The 18,859-nt window shown below is 36.8% G+C and overlaps 1 protein-coding gene across 2 annotated transcripts in view; it reads right to left on the reverse strand.

Moving 5' to 3' along the window:
- The window catches only part of ttyh3a (tweety family member 3a), a 65,406-nt gene that overhangs the window by 19,323 nt on the left and 27,224 nt on the right, over positions 1–18,859 (reverse strand). The window contains exons 1-6 of one of the 2 annotated variants that reach the window (XM_079415203.1): positions 16,244–16,305; positions 15,112–15,223; positions 14,733–14,953; positions 12,721–12,816; positions 5,836–5,908; positions 4,607–4,682 (exon numbers count right to left, since the gene is read on the reverse strand). In XM_079415203.1, coding sequence (XP_079271329.1) covers positions 4,607–4,682; positions 5,836–5,908; positions 12,721–12,816; positions 14,733–14,953; positions 15,112–15,223; positions 16,244–16,248 — 583 coding nt within the window. In that variant the 5' untranslated portion in view covers positions 16,249–16,305. Of the gene's footprint in view, positions 1–4,606; positions 4,683–5,835; positions 5,909–12,720; positions 12,817–14,732; positions 14,954–15,111; positions 15,224–16,243; positions 16,306–18,859 lie in introns of those variants that run through there. The other variant, XM_079415202.1, reaches the window with a different exon arrangement.

An 18,859-nucleotide genomic window follows, 5' to 3' on the forward strand; every position in this document is an offset into this window, starting at 1 on the left:
AACGCACATTGAAAACTGACACGGAAGAGAAGAAATTGTTGAATGAAGTCATTGTCGCGTTAACCCGGTGGAGGTGTGGCTGTCTTCCGTGTACTCGTCATTTCTTTCTCCTGCATGCCGCCTCCCCTGCGCACGCTCTGCATTGCTAGCCCGCACGTGACTGTGCGCGCACTTTGGTGCGGGCTCAACCAGGTGAACTGAGTTGGGGAAATTAGGAAATTAGAAATTAGTGATTTAGTCATTTGACTGGTGTGCGACGGACAGAGGTCGGCAGAGGCACAAACTCATTCACTGTGAGGAACTGGGACTTTTTGATTATGACGGGCTATCGGTAAGCTCACGTGGACTCTTGTTTAATAGACTCTTGTTTGGATACTTTGTTTGTTTGGTATTTAATGTGGGGAATGTGTAAATGTTACAGATAACGTTTGAAAGTAATTATTACTGCATGGTTTAAAGAGATACTGATAACTGATAAGACCAAATGCTTAGAATTGGTATAGTGTTGCTTGTAACATGCAGAGTAAAAGACCAAGCTGTGTTGCCTGTAAAAATGCATTTGACCTTTTCTGTGTTGGGAAAATACCTGTTTATTTAAAATGTTTGTTTTATTTATTTAAAGGTTTTTCACCTGTTACATCTGATCCTACTACATTGCCACATGAAGTGATCAAAATAAATATTGCTCTGAGTGAAATCCCAAGTCTGGTCCTTTTCAAGTGTGGGCACCTCACAGTAAAATACACTTGACAGTCATTATTTTTGTTTTCTTTGCAAACAAAAAGTATTCTTGTAGCTTCATAACATTAAAGTTGAACCACTGGTCATGGGTTTGATTCCCGTTAAATTACAAGTACAAAATGTACAAAACACACACACAAAAGTTTGGAGTGCCACACTTTTTAAATTGTGAAGTTGATTAAAATTACCATGCGATGAATCTGATCTGTGAATGGAAAGATGAATGGAAATGAAGATCTAGACTGCAGTGCTAAAAAAATATTTTCTATTTCTGCACAGGAAATGGTATTAATTCACACGGTCCTCTCACAAACCTCCACACGCCAACGCAGATGGAGTCTTGGGCCATCTTCATGCGCAGCTTGCATGGACGTGAATCAAAAACAGACACATGCGTCAGAGTGGTGGGTTTGTTGAGGAGGAGTGTGATGCTTTCATCACTATCATTACACACATGGACACACACATGGCAGTGGTCAGTAAAACCTGTTTATGAACAAGCCAATTCCCCCATCCCATACAACCGGCCTCCCTGATTGTACTATAAATGGCACAATAATGGCAATGATGAGGGGAATAAACTGGCCTCTCAATTGTATCATGGATGGCTATATACAAAAGACTAAACTGAGCATCATTCATTTATAGTGTGGTAGTGGAGTTCAGTGCTGGATTTATAGGTTGTAATAGTATTCAGTGAGAGGGCCAGAGCCCCATAGGCTCATATGTCATGTGTAATTAATGACCTCCATTAATTGGATGTAATATTGGGTGACTGGTGACGCACATATGAAACTGAACAAAGACAATGGAGTGGCTTCCAAAAACGATCTGAGAGGAGGCAGAGCTTTAAATCCCACTCACGCCGATGACTGCAGGCTGTAAAAGATCCTGATTCACGCAGGGAAGGCAGGGAACACATCAGCGCACTGACAGATCTAATTTATGAAGTGTTTCACAGCTTTTCTTCAATGATGATTGTAAAATTTAACATCCTTCTGAGAAGTTATCAGAGGAGTAAACTGCATACATAACGGAGGACAATAGCATACATTACTGTTGATTTTTTAAAGAGGAAAGTGTTTAATTTAGATACATGTTTGGACTACTGTCATCTTCTGGGTTTGAAATTAATATTGAGTGAACTTCAAGTAGACTTGATATAGATAAACTTTGTGATGTCATTTAAAAAAAAAAACATACATATAAACTAGTAGGTTAGCCCATCATTACCGAGCTTATTTACATGTAGAAGCAGCCAAAGCATTCGGCCTAATTCTAAAAGTTGCTTTTGTTTTTGGTATAAAAATTTGTAAAATAAATATATAATATAATATATATTATATCATATTTATTTATTTATGTAAAGCCAGGCTAATATTAAACAAAAGTTTGTTACAAATGAAATTATTATTATTTTTTTTCTATATGATTTTAATAATTCATAAAATGCACCACAGTCTATAAAAAGGGTCCATACGGCCTCTTTAAACAACTAAATTCAACAGCTCAGCACAGAAGACATGCTGGAATATATACTGAGGCTTTCCTCACAGAAGAGACACGATGGATGGCACAGACATGTGTGCTATTTGTATGTACAGAAATGTCTTGGTTCTATTCTAGGGAAACGCAGTAGGATGAGTCAGTCTAGGACAGTGATAGCCAGAAGGAGCACACTCAGAGCTTTCTTTGTGGTCTCCATCTACAGCCATTAATGCTTCCGGCTGAATTACTGCTCCAAATATAATTCTGGACTAAAGAGATGTAATTAGTGGAAAGATGTGTAAGCTAAGATCTGATGTGCATATTATGATGATGTTCCAAAGACATTCTAGAATGGTGGTAACAAGAGAAACAAGAATTACCATAAAAGTAGTGTAATGACTTGTGTGCTATATTCCAATTCTTCGGAAGTCATGTTATAGTTTTGTGTGAGGAACAGACTAAATTTTGTCGTGATTTTATTTTATTTTTTTCAGTGAAAATCCTCCTCTGCAGTGAGCTGTTAAATCAAATAATGAATCACTGAGGAGTATATATATATATATATATATATATATATATATATATATATATATATATATATATATATTTTATTTATTTTATTTTTTTTTTTTGGAGCCAATTTTTTATGAACTACTTCATTCTGGTGATGTGGTTATAATTAAGCTTTGCTTTTCTCTTTAACTTCAGAACAGTGCTATTTTAATATTATTTACATACTATTTTAGTAAATTTTATTCTATTTTCAGTAATTTCATGTGCTATTGTGCTTAATTTTATTTCAATTAATACAAAAAAATAATTTTAATGGTTTTAGTTAATAATCATTTATATAACACCACTGCTTCAGAAGACTTAATGTACAAGTCATATGGAGCACTTACTTATGGTCACTACAAAATTGTTAAGCCCTTTTCAGACGGAACTAATTTTCTAAACTACGTTTGAGTTTCGATTCACCTGACGTCTGTGATTTTCATAACAAATTCGGACGGGACAAACATCTCCGTGTTTGTTACAGAGGTGGAAGGGTCTGTTTTGGACATCGCAGAGATCACACACTCATGTGTACATTGCACTCTGGAATTATTACAGAGGTCGTGTGAGATAAATTAAAATAAAAACAAATAAATAATAAAAAAAAAAAAAAAAAAAAATATATATATATATATATATAATCGCAAAGTGAAACAAATTTCTCTAACGACACCCTGTGAAACTAGTTCTGTCCGAATAGGGCTTTAGACTGAAAAAGCCTGGGTGAAATCTCATAATTCTCCTTCTGAGTTACAAGTCTGGAAAAACAGCACGATGAATACATATTGGCAGAATGTTACATTTTGGGTGAACTATCCCTTTAAGGACTTATTTAGAGCAACTGAGAGGAAGAGTGAAGATAGGAAGAACGAAGATAAGAATAGAGCCCAGAAGACACACAATTACATGGGTGTGTGAAGCTGATAGTCACATGGCTTATCATCCACATCCTTCAGCGGTTTTCTCTTCCTTTCCTGTTATCTCTCTCCTCGGTTTTCTAGAAGTTCTTGCTGTAGCTCTTCTCTTCTCTTCTCAGCTGACCAACAAAGTGATTAATCATAACAGACGCCAAAGACATATCAAACCTGCTTCTACTACATGAAAGCATACAGAGATCCACATTCATACAAACACACTTCTGCTTCCTGCATAGCACCAGTTCTAGCGGTCATTCATATAACCCAATATAACCTCTGTATCTCCATGTCTAACCACAGGCCCAACACAATGAAACCATTTAAACACATTTAACAGGATTCACACATGTTCAGCCCAGTGCAATTGCTTCCTTTCCAAGGATTAAGTCATAGTAAGACCAATTTCCAATGAGTCCACCTAGATTAGCCTTAACCAGAATGTGTGAGCATCAGCTTTCCATCATCAACATCTTGCTCTGGCCACCCAAAGAGGAACGCTCGGACACGCAAAACAAACACAGACGGAGATAAAAACACCCACACGGTTGTCTCTTCCCCCTGATATACTGAGAGCATCCAGCCTCCTGTGGATAATAAGGTCACTTTGAAGAGGAACTGCTGTGTTGATTAACGCTGATATAGTGAGGAAGAGAAAGTCCGATGGAACGCTTCCTCTCTGAGCCAACAGGAAATGAATGCCTGCGTGACTGCTCATCCCTCAGAGAACACACTCCTCCATCAGGAGATGTAGGACAGACTAAATTCAGACAGACTCGCAAGTGATTCACAATAACACCTGCTAGATTAAGCATCTTACTTAAATCAGCAGGAGGTGAAAAAAAAAAGAAAAGATATGTAATGTCCGTGAGATTTGAAAGAAAACTATGGAGTGAAATGAAACAAACCTTTCTTGATAAGCATATACTGCTCTGACACCCTGGTCATGTACATGTCAGGTGCTGCACAGAAGTCACTGAAGCCCTAAAATGAGAAAGAAAAGCAAACGATGAATATTAAAAGAGGATATTCTACACTTTATGGCATGCTGTTTTCCCCTGAAGGTAAAAATGTGTTATTCAACTTTTCTACAGACAGCTTATCCATTAAAATGATCAAAAGTGACAGTGAAGAGATATAAAATGTTACAAAAGATCCTATTCATTTCAGCTTTCTCTTCTATTCAACTTTCTATAAGAATTCAGAAAAAAGATTATGGCTTTCACTAAAATATTAAGCAACATAACAGTTTTCAACATGGATAATATAAAAATCAACACTTATTATGATTTCTGAAGGATCATGAGACACTGAAGACTGGAGTAATGATGCTGAAAATTCATCTTTAACGTCACAGAATACACTATATTTGAACATATTTAAATATTTCACAATATTACTCACTTTATTTTTGATCAAATAAATGCCGTCTTGGTGACTGGCAAGAGGCTTCTTTCAAAAACATCTTACCAACTCCAAACTTTTGAAGGGTAGTGTTTATATTTTAAGCTGTGATTTTTAGTGACAGTGTTTAATTAGCATCCTGGCAGCTTGCTGTGCTTTAACTGGTTGACAAGTGTTGTGTATTTAAGATGGCATGTCAAGCTAAAAATAGTCTAACTTTAAAAAAATGCACCTTGAAATCCCTCAGTTCCGTTTAACTGTATTTTGCAGTAGCAAAACACCTAATCTAAATTTCCCCTAAGACATGCAATCAAGCCCTGATGAATCTGAAACTAATCTAGTCATATAAGGACTTTCATACAACTGATTTGCCAACTAGTAACAGGCAATCCACTGACTAGTCCATCTTGACTTGCTTTGTCTCTGATCTGTAGGTTGGTACATTCCTAATATGAAAATGACCTTGATTATGTTTGACTAACTGCTGTTAGTGTATAGATACTGAGCGTTAGAGTATGTATACAAAAATGTCATGACATCCCCACTTTAAAGCAGTTGTATAATATAACTATGCTAAAGAGGCTGCCAGTCACAGATATGAACTATTACTGGCTGCTTTATGTAATTCCACAGTTATAATTTGGGCATATGCCGTGAGATCTCAAGACGAAGCAGTATCACTGCAATACTGTCCTGCCTCTGTGTGGAGAAGCGTTGCCATGGAGACACTCACCGAGGTGACAGCCAGTTCCAGACCCAGTGAGCCCCAGCTGATTACCAGCGCCAACACACCCAGAAAACACACCCTGAGAGAACACAAATAATCAGCATTTCTGCCATCATTATATACAATGTACACATATTATCATCTTCAAAAAGGTTGGAATCCCCTCACTGGGCTTTTCTGCTTAGAAAAACCCTTCATCCCACTACAATTTTCATCTATAATATGAATTTAATGGTGGTAAAATTATAGAAGTGACAGTGGGATTCACAACCATTAAGTAATAAGCACGCATGGATTGCTATCATCCATACAGCACCTTGTTATATTTCTAGCCTCACATTTGTGTAAAACAAAATATCTGCTCACCTTCACATCTAACATCTGATGCCCATGTTTGATCATAACATATTTAACATATTGCACATTAGCAGTCTGTAAATTAAGTAAATATGAAATAAAGTACAATAAATATTTATTTATATTGTTTATTTTTAATTAGCATATATACACAACTAAAAATAAATACATTTTATTTATTTATTTTACAGTCTGTTAATCTGCTATTTTAAATTTAAGAGTTTTTTCTTTACATTTTAAAATAAATAATTTCTTTATCTCTCAGTGTGAATATATAAAATCAAATACAATATTTATTTATTATTTTGATTAGCATATATACACAAATCATTTTTATTTATTTTATTCCAGTCTGCAATGTTAACTTAAATAAAATAGTTATTCATTTATACTTTTTAAATATAATTTCTTTATAAACATTTATTTAAGGATGCTTATATATTTTATTTTACTGGGAAAAAAATCCAAATAAAAAACAAACTAAACAAACATAATAAAACAACTCTAAAATCAACATGTTCCAGATAAAACAGTCAGACACTGAAAGGAGTTTTTTGGTGATGTGTACACTTAAAAAAATATATGCTTCCATCTGTACCTTTAAATAAATGCCAAGTCAAGTAGTATGATGGTATCAGAGTATCATGAAATGCCTTGAGTCAGGATTGAACTATAGCAACCTAAAGATTTCAAGCTTTTAGTGAGTAGCAACTTTTTTTGCAGAGCAAATCAATATCCTGACATTTACCTTCTGACATGGCCTAAAGTCAAACCGTCTTTTTCGCTATATCACGTGAATGCGAAATGTTAAATGTCTTAACGTATAGTGAATAAGATAAGCTAGAGGAAATCGGTAAGCCAGCTTCAGGATAGAGATGGCAGGCTTTAATGTTAGCTCTAGCCCAGGGGGAAAACAATGCACTGCTTCCTCCTATAAGACACAGCAGGTTAACAATGGCCTTAGACGGCAGGTCTGGTGGAATCTACTAAATGACTGAACATGATCGGCCCCACACCATGTCCCTGAGGTACTGCAGCACACATAGGAAACCAAAATACAACCGAAGAGACCTTCCAGAGAATATCTTGCTTACTTAGCACAATAGCTACAATAGCCCTGTTCCAAAATCTAGTATGCTGCCTACCTACCCAGACAGCATTTTAAGCTACACACTTCCAACACAAAGGCTGTTTCAAAGGATAGGCGCGCCACACAAGACAGCTAAGGCAACACAGCATGTATGCTTCAATGAGAAGGCAACCTATAACGAATTTGGAAGAAAAAGTTGGTGGACATCAGTCCAGTGAAATCTCACTACAAATACTTATAAATCTGTATACAGTATATCTCTCAATAAAAACATTCCATCTGATAAAAATATACATTTTACCCAATGTTTGTGTGCTTTGCTTTATTTTTATTCTTAGGCTGATGATACACGGGGCAACTTTTTGAGAAATTTTGCCGGGCACCTTTTTTTGAGCAATATTTCTTGGGCACTTTTCCATTGAGAATGGGTAACAAATTTCTATCTGTATATTTTAGATCGGACGTGGGCCCTGTGTCTTACCTGGTTGCCCACTGACAACAGAATTGCCCAAAGTTGCCCGGCAACATTGCTCAAAATGTTGCCCCGTGTAACATGAGCCTTAGAATACAGAATGCAACAGTGGGGTTCCAGAAGTAAAAATCCATTCATTTTCTCCATAGGGGAATTGATTTTTAACAATAACTTCTAGACCTTTAAAGACAGAAGTACTTAGCTATGAAGTTGTTAATCAATGGTAAATGCTTTTGTTGAAGCCATCAGCATCATTTTAACTTATTTTTTTTAAATAATCATGTTCAAGAGTGGAATTCCTGGTGAAAACGAAATCTTCACCAATCAGCAAACTGACAAGCAAATCGCACCAAAACACGGTACACAGTTTTGTACCTTTGATTTGAAGCAGAAAAGTATTTGAAAATCAGACAAAACAATAATAGCAGTGTTGGATTTTCAGGCCATGTCAGCAACTGAGGCTAAATTGCAAAAATTCTATGATGTCTATGAGTCTGTGACCCATAGACATGACCAGACTCTTGGTCTCATCCTTTGAAATACTTTTCCCAGCCTTTAATGCAGCCAATTCCAGTTGTTGCTTGTTTTGGGGAGTTTCTGTCTTTACTCTCCTCTCCAGCTGGTGAAATTCATGTTCAATTGGATTTAAATCTGGAGATTGACTTGGGCAATCTAAGACTTTCCATTTCTTTGCCCTTATAAATTCCTTGACTGAACTGGTAGGGTGTTTTGGGTCATTGTCTTGATGCAATATGAAGCACTTCCCAATGAATCTGGTGGCATTTTCTTGAATATTGGTAGGCAAGATGGTTTTGTACCCTTCCAAATTCATTCTGCTACTGTCGTCATACATTAAGTCATCAGTAAAGATGAGAGAGCCTGTTCCAGAGGCAGCCATGCATGCCCATGCCACGACACCACCTCCACCATGCTTTACAGATGAGGCTGTATGCTTGGGATCATTTGCAGTTCCCTTTTTTTCTCCACACCGTCATCAACTACTGTTGTTTTCCCAGCTGATCAGGTCGTTATTGGTTGCTGGTGCCGCTGGTGGTTTCCAAACTCTTGATTTCTCCATGCCCTTTGTTTTTGCTAGAGCTCTAACTGACTTTCTCTTTTCTTTTAGCATCCAAATTGCTTGCTTTTCTCTCAAAGTCAGCTCCCTCAACTTCATCCTGGTTTGTGTGTGTCATCATCGAATGCAAGATTCAGAATGCAGAAGTAATGGATTTAACTGATACAACACATTCCCTGCTTTTAATATCTGAAGAATTAATGCAACAGAACACAGCCAGTCGCTTAGAAAGACCTGTGAGGCAACTGTTCCAATACTTATACTCACATCAGATAGAGGGATGAAACTTTGAAGCACCCAATAATAAAATGTGACATTCTGTAGATTTGTCTCATATTCATCTTTTAATCATATTTGTAAATGTCATGACTCCACAGCGAACAGAGCAATTTTGTCTTTACTGTTCCAATACTTTTGGAGGGCACTGTACATACATACAAGGAATAAATTCTTGAAATATATTTGATTTAGTTTACAGATAAACAAGGGAAAAAACAGTTTCACTCAATGTTTGTGCTGGTATACGGAAACAGTTGAAGTGATCGCGCTGGAGCGCGCGCACACACACACACACACACACACACACACAACACACATCAGTTCCAGCACTGCTAACTTGACAGCGCAGTTGGTACTTTATCAAAATAAAATACAGTGAACCAAACATCAGCGCGCCCACCTCTGTGTCATTTTTGGAATGCGATTTAAGTACAAAGCCTATAATTTACATAATAAATAATAGTTTAGCATTCAGATACGTTACATCGCAAATACGGAAATATTATGGAATATTTGGATTTGTGCCGAATGAGAGAGGTAGGATACATGAGCACAAAGCTTCATTTTGCAAACAGTTGAGTGCGCAAGCCTTTAAAGTATACTCTGTCAGTCTATGTGAGAGACGCATTCAGAATTAGCACATGGTCACTGTCTAGTGGGCTTTGTTTTCAAGTGCGCAACTCATTGCATTTGCTGTTCTTCTGCTGGCGGTTATCAAACAGCGTTGCATTACTGCAGGCACCCCTTCTGGATTGGGGGTGAATTGCCTGTATTCGTTGTAAAGCCTTATGCACCGAACCGAGATGTCCGTACCGTGGCGGTTCGGTACAAATACATGTATCGTTCCACCCCTAGTGGACACGGTTGCATTGTTAGCTTTAGGCAGTCGTGGCATAATGCAGGGGTTTTCAAACTTTTTTGTCAGCCGAACCCCTTAGACCTAAATTATTTACTTGAAGTACCCCCTGAGATTTTAAGTATTTCAATAATTTAATGGCACATTTGCATGTTTAACTCACTTGTATAAACCTTTTAACATTTCTTTGCAAAAATGTTTTAATTTAATTATTATTTTTTTATTAATTCACTAATGGTATAAACTCGTAGGCATACCATGTATAGGGTGACCACCTGGCAATAGATCTGTTGTGGGACAGTAGATGTGATTTTGCGGGACACGTGTGAGACAGATACATTTACTACTGTTATGCTATGTAAATACTGATTTACATCCATTGTCATATGCGCTTATTTATGTTTCTGAGCGCACGCAAGTAAGCGAGAGAAAGTGCGTCCGTTTTGTGTGAGAGTGAAGAGAATCCACCTGCGAGAGAAGAGATGTGTGCTCGCGCATTTTGATGCGCCCTCGCATAACAATAATGCTCTCTGGACATTTGTCATTAAAATAACGCCATAGAAACCGCCTCAAACAAACTATTAAAATAAGAAGAAAGTTGTATTGATTTTTTAATAGGTTAAAATGAATGGAGAATATCGTGTTTTCCCGTGTGCGCTCGACCATTTCCGTCAGTGGTGCGAGATCATTTGATGAGGTGTGTAAAAACATATGTATTTCTCAATATGCAACGTGAGGGACAAGGGGTGAAAATGCCGTGCGGTAGGCTTACAATGCAAAGTGGGATGGGTGGTGGTCACCCTAACCATGTACCAACTCACGAACCCCCTGCAATTCCCTCACGAACCCCACTTTGGGAAACCCTGGCCTAATGGACAGAGTCGGACTTGTAGCCCGAAGGTCACGGGCTCGAGTCTCAGGTCCGGCAGGAATTGTCGGTGGGGGACTGAATAACCAGCACTCTCTTCACCCTCAATACCATGACTGATGTGAGACCCTTGAGCAAGGCACCGAACCCCCAACTGCTCCCCAGGCGCCACAGCATTGGCTGCCCACTTCTACAGTGTATATGTGCACTTGGATGGGTTAAATGCAGTGCACAAATTCAGAGTACGAGTCACCATTCTTGGCCACACGTCACTTCACTTTCACTTGTGACATCTCTAGTTGCACCCCAAATTGAATAGTATCCAGTTTGCACTATTGATAGTTTTCACGTGACGTCACACCCTTGTAGGAATGCCCATCTGGAGGGCAAAATGAAGCTTTGCTCCATTGACCGGCAGTTATTTTTACGCGGTTTTCATTAAGTATTAATGTAGTTGTAACACTTTATTGATTATGTGTATTTTGTACAGGCAAGCAGATGAACCCAGAATAAACAAAATGTGCAAAGTTTCACATTAAATGGTTTCCCATAGAAAACCGTTATATGGAAAACACTGAACCACTAAGCGGATTGCATTCCGGCCTCAACTACTTGCCTATGTAAACTATGCATCAATAATATGGTGATTACTGAATTTGATCTTTTAATATTACTGTTTTAAATATATTAAGGCACTTTAAGTGTTTCTACAATGTTTTGTTGCACTGTTTAATGATTGAAATTTTGCCGCGGGTGCTTAATATGGATTTCAAATGGCCAAAACTTGCATTTTGTTCAGTAATACCTTTGTTTTATTCTTTTGAGAGGTGAGCTAAATATTTGCAGCTGTGAAACAGATGTAAATTGAGAGGCTTGTGCTGCAGTTCTGTGGATGTTTTGCCCTTCAAGTCGTCGAGCCGGTCATGTGACTGAAAGCTATGAATACTGTCTCTTGTATGAATGTTATAAAGTTATTTTGTCATTCAGCACAATGTGCATTTTTTCTGTTTGGAATTTTCAGTGTCGTCACACTACAAAAGAGCATAGAAGAGTTCATAAGTACACCGATTTGGATACTCTTATTGGTGAGTCTTTTAGCACTTAATATGAGGTAGTGTGGCAGGAAGTTACTTTCTTTGTAGAGCGGTTTTGGAACAGTGCTAATGTGTCTGTTTTTCAAGCTATGTTGTTCAGGCACTATGAAGAGCTTGTCACGCTGTTGTTCCTCTGTTTTTCTGTGCCATCTCTGATTTAAAAATTCCCAGGGTGGGGGGGATCAGAGAGAAAGAAAACTTATAATTTCTCTGTTGGAGCTAAAACAGAAGAGCATAACTAACATGTCATAAATCAATCTGGTGTAACTACTTTGACAGAGTCAGAAATCATTCATCACAGCCTCATGGAATGGCATCGAGTGGATGGCTCCCTGAAAACTGAAAGAGCTTTGTGGGTCAGTGACGAGAGCAGATCAAATATTGAAGTGAAGTGACATTCAGCCAAGTATGGTGACCCATACTCGGAATTCGTGCTCTGCATTTAACCCATCCAACGTGCACACACACAGCAGTGAACACACACACACCGTGAACATACACCCGGAGCAGTGGGCAGCCATTTATGCTGCGGCGCCCGGGGAGCAGTTGGGGGTTCGGTGCCTTGCTCAAGGGCACCTCAGTCGTGGTATTGAGGGTGGAGAGAGCGCTGGACATTCACTCCCCCCACCTACAATTCCTGCCGGCCGGAGACTCGAACCCGCAACCTTTGGTCTGAGTTACGGGTCTGACTCTCTAACCATTAGGCCACGACTTGCTGGTCATTTGCTAGTTTCTGTAAGCTCTATTTTCCCTGGTGTACCACACATGACCCAAACACACATCCATATGTCGAGCCTTACCCAATCAGAGTTCCTTTGGAGTTGCGGATAAGGCCGAAGAGCACCAGCAGGCAAATGAGCACATCAAACAGCAACAGACCCAGGTAGCCCAGCCACCTAAAGACAACAACACATTAACATTACAAACAAAGCAAAACCAACAGTCAGTGTAACGAACCCTGCATGACAATGTATTGCAAATTAAAAAAATGGTAACACTAAGAAACATTAACAAGTCATTAACAAATAGTACAAGATGCTTCACAGATCAGTTGTCTCTTGTATATTTAAATAATGAAATATAAATATATGAAAAAGGGGTCAGTATGCTGTTTTTCTTTTAAGAAATGTATGTTTTTACTAACCAAGGATGCACAAAATTGATAATTCATAAGGTTACAAAAAAAAAAAAAAATATATATATATATATATATATATATATATATATATATATATATATATATATATTTTTTTTTTTTTTTTTTTGTAACCTTATGAATTATCAATTTTGTGCATCCTTGGTTAGGATTTAAATCGGATTAAAACAGCAATACTGTGAAATACTATTACGAGATATATATACCTTGTGTGTATGTATATATATATATATATATTATGCGTTTTTAAGCATTTAGATTTAAAAAACAAATGATTTTGAGCTATGGAAACTCAATCAGCAGCAAAAGAAAACTCATTTCACCATATGCACGCTGTCTGAGAGACAGAGAGGCGTGCGCACGTAAAGATGGTGCTAATAAAGTGTGGAAGAGTTATTTTTGCTTAATAGACATTGAACTTAATAGACATTGAACAGTCAAATACACACACTTGTATGTGTCAAAATGTTCATCTTTGCCAGTATCCTCGAAAACACAGTAATTTAGGTCTTAAGTGAAAGCAAACAGCTGAGAAAGAAGAAACATATGTAACAGTATATTTGATCCGGGCAGCTCTTAAAGTGATAGCAGTCTAATATTCCTGCTGTCTGTCATTCATGTTAATCAAACAACAAAAGAGAGGAAATCTCTCACTTCTCTTGACTTAATCACTTTTATAACTTAAAAAAATAAATACATATTTAATTTAGACAGTGAATAATATGCAGGGGTGACTACTTTATACAATGTAAGCAGCATTTTTTGTGTGTTCTACAGTAGTGTTTTTTTTTGTCCATTTGCTTGAAATTAGTTTCTTATTGTTATTTAATCGCTGACTTGTCTTCAGCGACCCATGATCATTTACGTTTTCAGATAATGTAATTTTTTTTAAATCAAAGCCAAAATTATTTGGTTTTCTGGCTTTATCCTGTTTTGGAAGCCTGAAATGAAAGTTATTTGGCTTTTTAGGCAAACAAACTTAACCCAAAGCAATTTCTTTCAGTGAGAAATGTAAATGGCTGAAGAGAGGTGGAAAGAGGCAGCGAGTGAACAGAATGCTAATTTCTATTCTCTCTAAGAGAGCACTGTTCACAACTTATGTGATTCAGAGAAATCCTTTGAGCGCTTTTTCTTTTTTGCCAGAGACTTTTTTTTTTGGATGTTAGAAAGGTTTTACACCTTCAAACAAATTGAAGTACATTTCAAAATGTGAGTCAGAAATATTTCTAGGGTTGTCACACCACTAAAATTTCAGTTACAAGTATAAGGGATTCCTTTTTTTTTTTTTTTTTTTTCAGCCGAACTTCTTTTACCAAATATGTTTACTTATTGAAGCAACCCTTACATTTTAAGTTAATATTTCAATAACACTCGCACAAGTTCACAGTTCTCTGATGTCAGTTAATGATCACATGACACGCAGGTAAATCAATATTTCTGTTTTTTTTCCTGCAAATATTTTTATAATTTAAAAAAATATATATACATTTTCCTTTATTAAAAATAAATAATGTTCATATGCTTAAACTTGAATACTGAAATTGTATTCTCTTTTAAATTTTAGAATTGATTTGGTACTGAAGTTGAATGTTTGACATCCCTACATATTTGTTTCAGTGATATTGCCATTCCTGTGAAAGACATCAAAGTACATACCTGTACCAGTCATATAGTTCAATCTGCGTTGCCAGATCCTCCAGGGAGATGCTGAGATCGCTCCAAAAGGGAATATCAGCCATCTGACGAACCAGCTCACTCCGCTGATCCTGGAGTTTCTGTACAATGGACAGGTAGTCTGTGTGTTTTGCATACTGGTCCTTTAGCAGCCGAAGGTTCTCGTCCACAGTCTGGCTCTGAGCTGATGTACTTTCTGACACCTACAGACACACACATTTGCTTTGTAAGCTCTTTTCTCATGAGCTACAGATCATAGAGAATAACATCTGAGTATGTCTCAGAGATTGTCAAGCTCTGGTGTGTTTTTGGGGAGATGAAGCACTATGTGAACATAACCCAGTGTGCATCAGAGTCTCACCAGTCTGTCCACTCCTGACACTGTGCGATTGGCATGGCGGAGGGAGTAGGTGAGTCGATTCACGCCATCACAGGTTTCACCATTCCCGTAGAAACCAACAGCAATGCCAGCGCTGTAAGGAGACAAAGAGAGAGGCATGAAGAGGAATGGAGGCCTTCAGCAGATCCATGGTAACCCTGACGAATAGGTCAGTAATGTCCCAAAACCCCTGCACACAGCCGGCAGAAGACACAGACAAGCATCTAATTCAGACTCTATTGTCCTCATAACACAACTGAACACACACGAATGACTTATTAAATAAGAGTGAATCCTCACAGATCATTCAGGGCACTGATTTACAGCAGTCATTTCTAAACAGGAGTACTTAGGAATGTTTCAGGGGTACATGTAAAGATTTGAAACTAATTATAATAAAATACTAAAATTAAACTATCTATCGTGTTTATTTTTTGTAATAACCATAAATACACTATATACACTACTGTTAAAATGATTTTGGTTAAGATTTGTTTTAAAGTTGTTATTTTTTTCTTTTTTTACTTTTACTAAGACATACAATTTATCAAATTACAGACAAATATAAAATATATGCTGTTCTTTTGAACTTTCTATTCATCAAAGAATCCAGAAAAAAATGCATCCTGGTTTAAACAAAAATATTACTTAGCACAACTGCTTTTAACATTTATAAAAATGCTTCTTAAGCATCAAAAGGATCAAGTGACACTGAAGAATGGAGTAATGACTAATATATAAAAAAATAATAATAATTGTAATAATTTTTCAAAAAATGACAGATTTTACTGTATTTTTGATCAAATAAAATGCAGCCTTGGTGAGCATAAAAGACTTTCAAAAACAAAACAAGAATCTTATAGATGCCAAACATTTAACGGTATGTACTGTATGTAACCAAATAAAGCATTAAAAGGCTCACAGCTTTAAAATATTTAATATCAGCTTTATATGGACATATGATGGATTGTAAATAGAAAAGAATGTAGTATTGTCTGAGAGAAATGAATACTAAGCATTTTAGCATTACATATGACTCATAACCAGAAGGTTGCTGGTTCAAGCCATGCAATATGCAATACGAGCCCTAAATGTTAATGTAGTGAATACTCACTTCATTTATTTGTACAGTTTGCAACTAACAAAATGCTTTTAGTCCATTTAGTCCAAGTGTCTGTGCACATGTGAGAGCACAAGAGAACTAGTGGTTAAATGATTGATAGCACTCTGTGAAACTCAACACAACATTGACCCAGACTGTTGGGCTACAACAACAGCGCTGGGAGAAGACAGATGAAAACGAATCGATTGCGCTAACAGCTTTGACCAACCAGAGAATCAGGTCACAGACACACGGCTGCCTCACAAACCCACCATTCACAGGCCATTCACAGCAATGTACAGACCACCTGCACCAGAGATATGACCACCAACACGTCAGACTTGAACTTGTTGCCTCAACACCAGGTGGCAGAACAGCACTGTCGACGGGGCTTTCAATCCCACTCATTCCCATTCCCCACCCTTTCTTGCTCAAGTATGTCACCCAACTCCATTGTAAAGCATTCAATGGCAGCTACAATCAGCAGCCACCCCGCTTAAGGGGGTTCTGCGGGTAAACAAAGAGCTATTCACCGCAGGACAAGCCCCACAGCTCTCAGCCAGAGTACATTTAAGATGTATTCCATGCGTTTGCCAGTCTTACCATTTGCTTCATGGATGGGCCAAAGTCTAAGTATTAAGATTTTTGTGAAAGACCCATTGTCGCTGAAGCACTAGGCAGTAAGTCATTTGAGTGAGAGTCTCTCAAACTATAGCTCTATATATTGTAAACATTCAGTTAGTTGTGCTAAGCCGACATGGTGTGTTGGTTTTATTCTCCATGCACTGTGCTGTTCAGACGGGGCATGTTGCGGCACGAATGTGCAGATCAGGAAGCAGATGTCACCTCGCCGTCCCCCTGAAGCCATGGTCATGTGATCCATTAGAGAGGTCTCAGTGGAGTTCCCAGCATTCCTGCTGCACTGTAAATCTGGTGGATAATCTGCATGAGCAAAGTTAACTAAATACACAAAAACACAGTCTAATCTCTCATAGAACAACATGAATGGTTAGAGAGTGATATGAGGGCCATTTCTTTTCTCATGTTGTTTGTATTAAAACAAATTATAATGCTACTTGTGTTTACACTTTTACAGAACTATGCAATGACTTCACTGATAAATGATCTGTTTGTAAGAACCAGAGGTTCAAACTGTATGTCCCAAGAAGGCAGAAATAAATGAATACTTCAAGGATTATTTGTGCTAGGTGGTGTTCTGAGTTTTTAAATGGAAGATCTTTTTTTTTTTAATCGAATAAAAAAAAAAAAAAATCAATAAAAATAATAATATATATATTAATTCTATTTAAAATTCTGTTTTAAAAAAGAAGGAATTTTAGATGCTGTATGTTGATTTAAAACAACAACAAAAACGTACTTTTGTTAAATGTTCAGTGTGACTACGGTATTACTATTGTAATCATATCAAACAAGGTATGGATAGACCAAACAAGCCTGTCAACAATAAAACTATCAGCTTAAAAAAAAAAAGGGCAGCAGCGAGGTTTTATTGTTTTCTCTAAACCTTCTTGTACATTAAGACATGAATCTGCAATTCTGCCCAAATTAAAGATACGTTGTGTTTGAATTTGTACATCTTATAATATAATTATTATTAATGACGTCTTGTGATTAATAAAAAAAAAACATTGATTAGTGAAACGAACGAATGATTTAATAAAATATTAGAATGATTGTCTCTCATTGGCCTGATTAGCTAAGCCCTCAAAACACGTCTTATTTAGCGGTACAGTATTGCATGATTTGTAGATTATATTTAATAGTTTACACTTTGCAAAAACGTTTTCAATTAGTTTTAAAAGGTAACATTACATTCTTAAGGACTCTACACTTACGTTTCTTTTCAGGAGCACTAGTGCTTCTACTTAAAAAAAATAAACAAATTAGGAACACCTTCTGATCAATGACAGAAATTAAACTTACTATTAGGTGATTTTTGACTCCTTAAAGTATTTTTTAACCTTTGTAATGCCAGTTTTAACTTTATTAAATGTATGTCCTATGCTGTGCCAAAAATAGATTTATTAACTTTGTAAAAAAAAAAGAAAATAATTAAACAATAAATTCATTTAAAATAATAAGATACAATCGGGAAGACCTGAAATCAGCATCAACAATTAATCTTTGCACGGAACAGAAGAGCACAAATGTGGAATATTTACAGACTTTTTAACAAGACTCAGAGGTGGCGTTAATACATTTAATAAAAATAATGTTATGAGATTGAATATAGAAACATTAAACAATTAAAATGTATACTTTAAAAATGAAACTCCCAGTAGGTAGCAGCAAGTCACTGTCTGTCACTGAATCATTCATCTAATTGATTCGTTCAAACGGCTGATTCATTAAGGAATGAAGCAAGTGACTATATTTATGAATGGGTCATTGAATAATTGACTCACTAGATTTGTTCAAAAACAAAGATTCATTCATAATCGAAATAATCGCTGTTTGCTTGGAGATGCGCAGCGGCTCAGCTGTGACTTTATTTCATCAAAAGAAATTGTTCTGAACAGATCAGACAAGTGTTGCTAAAATGTAAGTCGCTTTATATTAACTTTTATATAAAATCAATAATGTATAAATCTATTGAATAAATTCAAT

The sequence above is a fragment of the Barbus barbus genome, assembly GCF_936440315.1.
Source record: "Barbus barbus genome assembly, chromosome: 4".
NCBI lineage: Eukaryota > Metazoa > Chordata > Actinopteri > Cypriniformes > Cyprinidae > Barbus > Barbus barbus.